The sequence below is a fragment of the Garra rufa genome, chromosome 23 (genome assembly GCF_049309525.1).
Source record: "Garra rufa chromosome 23, GarRuf1.0, whole genome shotgun sequence".
Lineage (NCBI taxonomy): Eukaryota > Metazoa > Chordata > Actinopteri > Cypriniformes > Cyprinidae > Garra > Garra rufa.
In genome coordinates, this window is record NC_133383.1 from 3,404,714 (window position 1) to 3,407,232 (window position 2,519).

The 2,519-nt window shown below is 35.0% G+C and overlaps 1 protein-coding gene across 1 annotated transcript; it reads left to right on the top strand.

Moving 5' to 3' along the window:
* Positions 1 to 283: 283 nt before the first annotated feature.
* LOC141299837 (C3a anaphylatoxin chemotactic receptor-like) lies at positions 284 to 1,354 on the top strand. Its single transcript, XM_073830208.1, has one exon. The coding sequence runs from the start codon at positions 284 to 286 to the stop codon at positions 1,352 to 1,354; it is 1,071 nt and encodes a 356-aa protein (XP_073686309.1).
* Positions 1,355 to 2,519: the final 1,165 nt, after the last annotated feature.

Sequence of the window (2,519 nt, forward strand, 5' to 3'; positions counted from 1 at the left end):
GTGCTACAAGAAAAGAATGACCAGTTCTTTGCACTTCCTTCCATTTCCTCTGATTCATTCTTACAGTAGCAAGCTCTGGTAATTATCGCTAGTAAATATAGAGCAGTTGGTGAGGTGAGTACAAGTTTGTAAGCCATCAATCTGATCTGTAAAACTCAAGTGTGATTCAGACCATGTAGACATATCATCATAGTTGCCTCTGCCAGCTTATTTTACTTATTTGTAAATCGCTTTGGATAAAATAATCTGCTATATGAATGAATAAATCAAGTAAATGTTTAACATGTTATTTTACAGTGCTTTGGACAGCAGCAACTCCAGCAAAATGAACCAGATGTTTCCAGATGATGACTTTCCTGATTTTAATTGGGATTTCTCTGGTGATTTAGAAGATTATCCAGAGAGCTCTGATGATGTACAGCTGAGGAAATCTGTAACGGTAATTTCTCTGGTCTTCTACTACCTGACCTTGATCCTCGGCGTTCCTGGAAATGCATTTGTGTTGTATGTTGCTGGATTGAAGATGCAGAGGACCGTTAATACGGTTGGGTTTCTCAATCTAGCGATTGCCGATCTCTTGTGCTGCCTTTCCACTCTTTACTATGTTGCAGAAAACTCTCTTGAAGAAAACTGGCCATATGGATCTGTCTTTATATGCAAGATTCTCCCCTTCATTATGTTCATCACCATGTTTGCCAGTGTTTTCACCTTGACCTTGATTAGTCTGGATCGCTTTACTCAGGTGATCACACCAGTTTGGGCTCAGAATCATCGCAGTCTGTTAATTGCACGACTGTCCTGTGTAGCGGCCTGGGTTCTGGCTTCAGTTCTTAGTCTGCCTTTCATGATGTTAAGAGAGACTTTAACAGAAAATAACCAAACATACTGCCTGACATTTCACCCTAATGAAGATTGGTTTAAAATGTATGGAAAGTTAAGCATCATCAGATTTGTGTTTGGCTTTTTGGTTCCTCTCATATGCATCATAACATGCTATGGATTTATTGTACGCAAGTTAGGCAGGAGTCATTTTCACTCTGGACGAGCGTTTCGCATCATGTTGGCTGTAATCGTGGCCTTTTTTCTGTGCTGGTTGCCGTATCACATAGTGCACTTCTCAATCATATACGGTGAGATATCAACTGCCTTGACAGCTTTGGCAGTGGATCCATTGGCCATCTCTTTGGCGTATTTCAACAGCTGTCTGAACCCCATTCTGTATGTTTTCATGGGGCAGGATTTTAGAAGCAATGTTAAACTTTCTCTAAGACGTGTTTTTGAAAGAGTTTTCTCTGAGGAGGGAACACAAGCGCCACGATCCACTCAGTCACAACAAATGCACGCAGAGTTGTAAAGATATGATCTGCTTCAGTCTTTTCTGTTTGATTCTTATTATTACTCAAGTAATATTATTGTAATTATTTTGTTTCAAATGTCATCATCTCAGCAAGTCATCTAACACTTGTGTTTTTTTAAATATATAGTTTTATAAATATATTTTCAGTGATGTATGATGAACTGTTGACAAAGTTTAAATTCAGTATAATAGAATACTATGCTTTATCTTTTTTTATCTATATCATCTTAGAAAAAGATTTTAATATTTCACTCATAATAGAAAAATAAAATTAATATGCATAATTTAAAGTGCATTTTACTCTCCCTTATGACAGTAATTTTGAAATGTTGATGTTTTTTCACTGTAGTGTTACGGAGTTATTGTGTGATAACTCAAAAGCAAAGTGCACGATGTATAAACAGAGTTTTACATATAAAATGCAAAAGTTTAATTTTACCATTATTGTAGTATTCAGTAAATTTTTTTTTGTAAATAAAAATTGTGACTAGACAAAACAACTTTAGATACATTTTTAGACGCACACGTTTAAAAGTGAAAAAAAAAGGCAATTAGAGGCAATTACTAAGAAAACTCACTACTGTAACAAAACAATTTCCTCTTTTTCACCATGACAGGGAAGTGACCATGCTACACTGAGAGATTTTATGTTTCTAAATGCTTTGCTGTAAATGAATGTTACAGTCTTATCTTTATACAGACATTTACTAAGAAAACTGACAATTACTAAGAATTTTTGTAAGTTCCTCTTTTGCTTTTTTTTTGGCACAAGACATATGGTTTGCATGCCAAATGCATCATAAATCCAAATATAGAAATAAAATGAATGTGCAAATGTTCTCTTATAACTCTATACTATGAAACACTAAAACACTGCTTGTCTTTTTGAACAAATCATATTTAACTTTTATTAAAAACAAAACTCAATTCTACGCAACCCATTGAGCCTTACATGAAAGACGGACACTGGAAGCAGGATCACATCAAGTTTAATGGAAAGGAAAGGCAAGGCAAGTTTATTTATAAAGCACATTTCATACACAATGGTGACCCTGGACCACAAAACCAGTCATAAGGTTAAATTTTACAAAACTGAGATATATACATCATATGAAAGCTCAATAAATAAGCTTTCTATTGATGTATGGTTTGTTAGGATAGG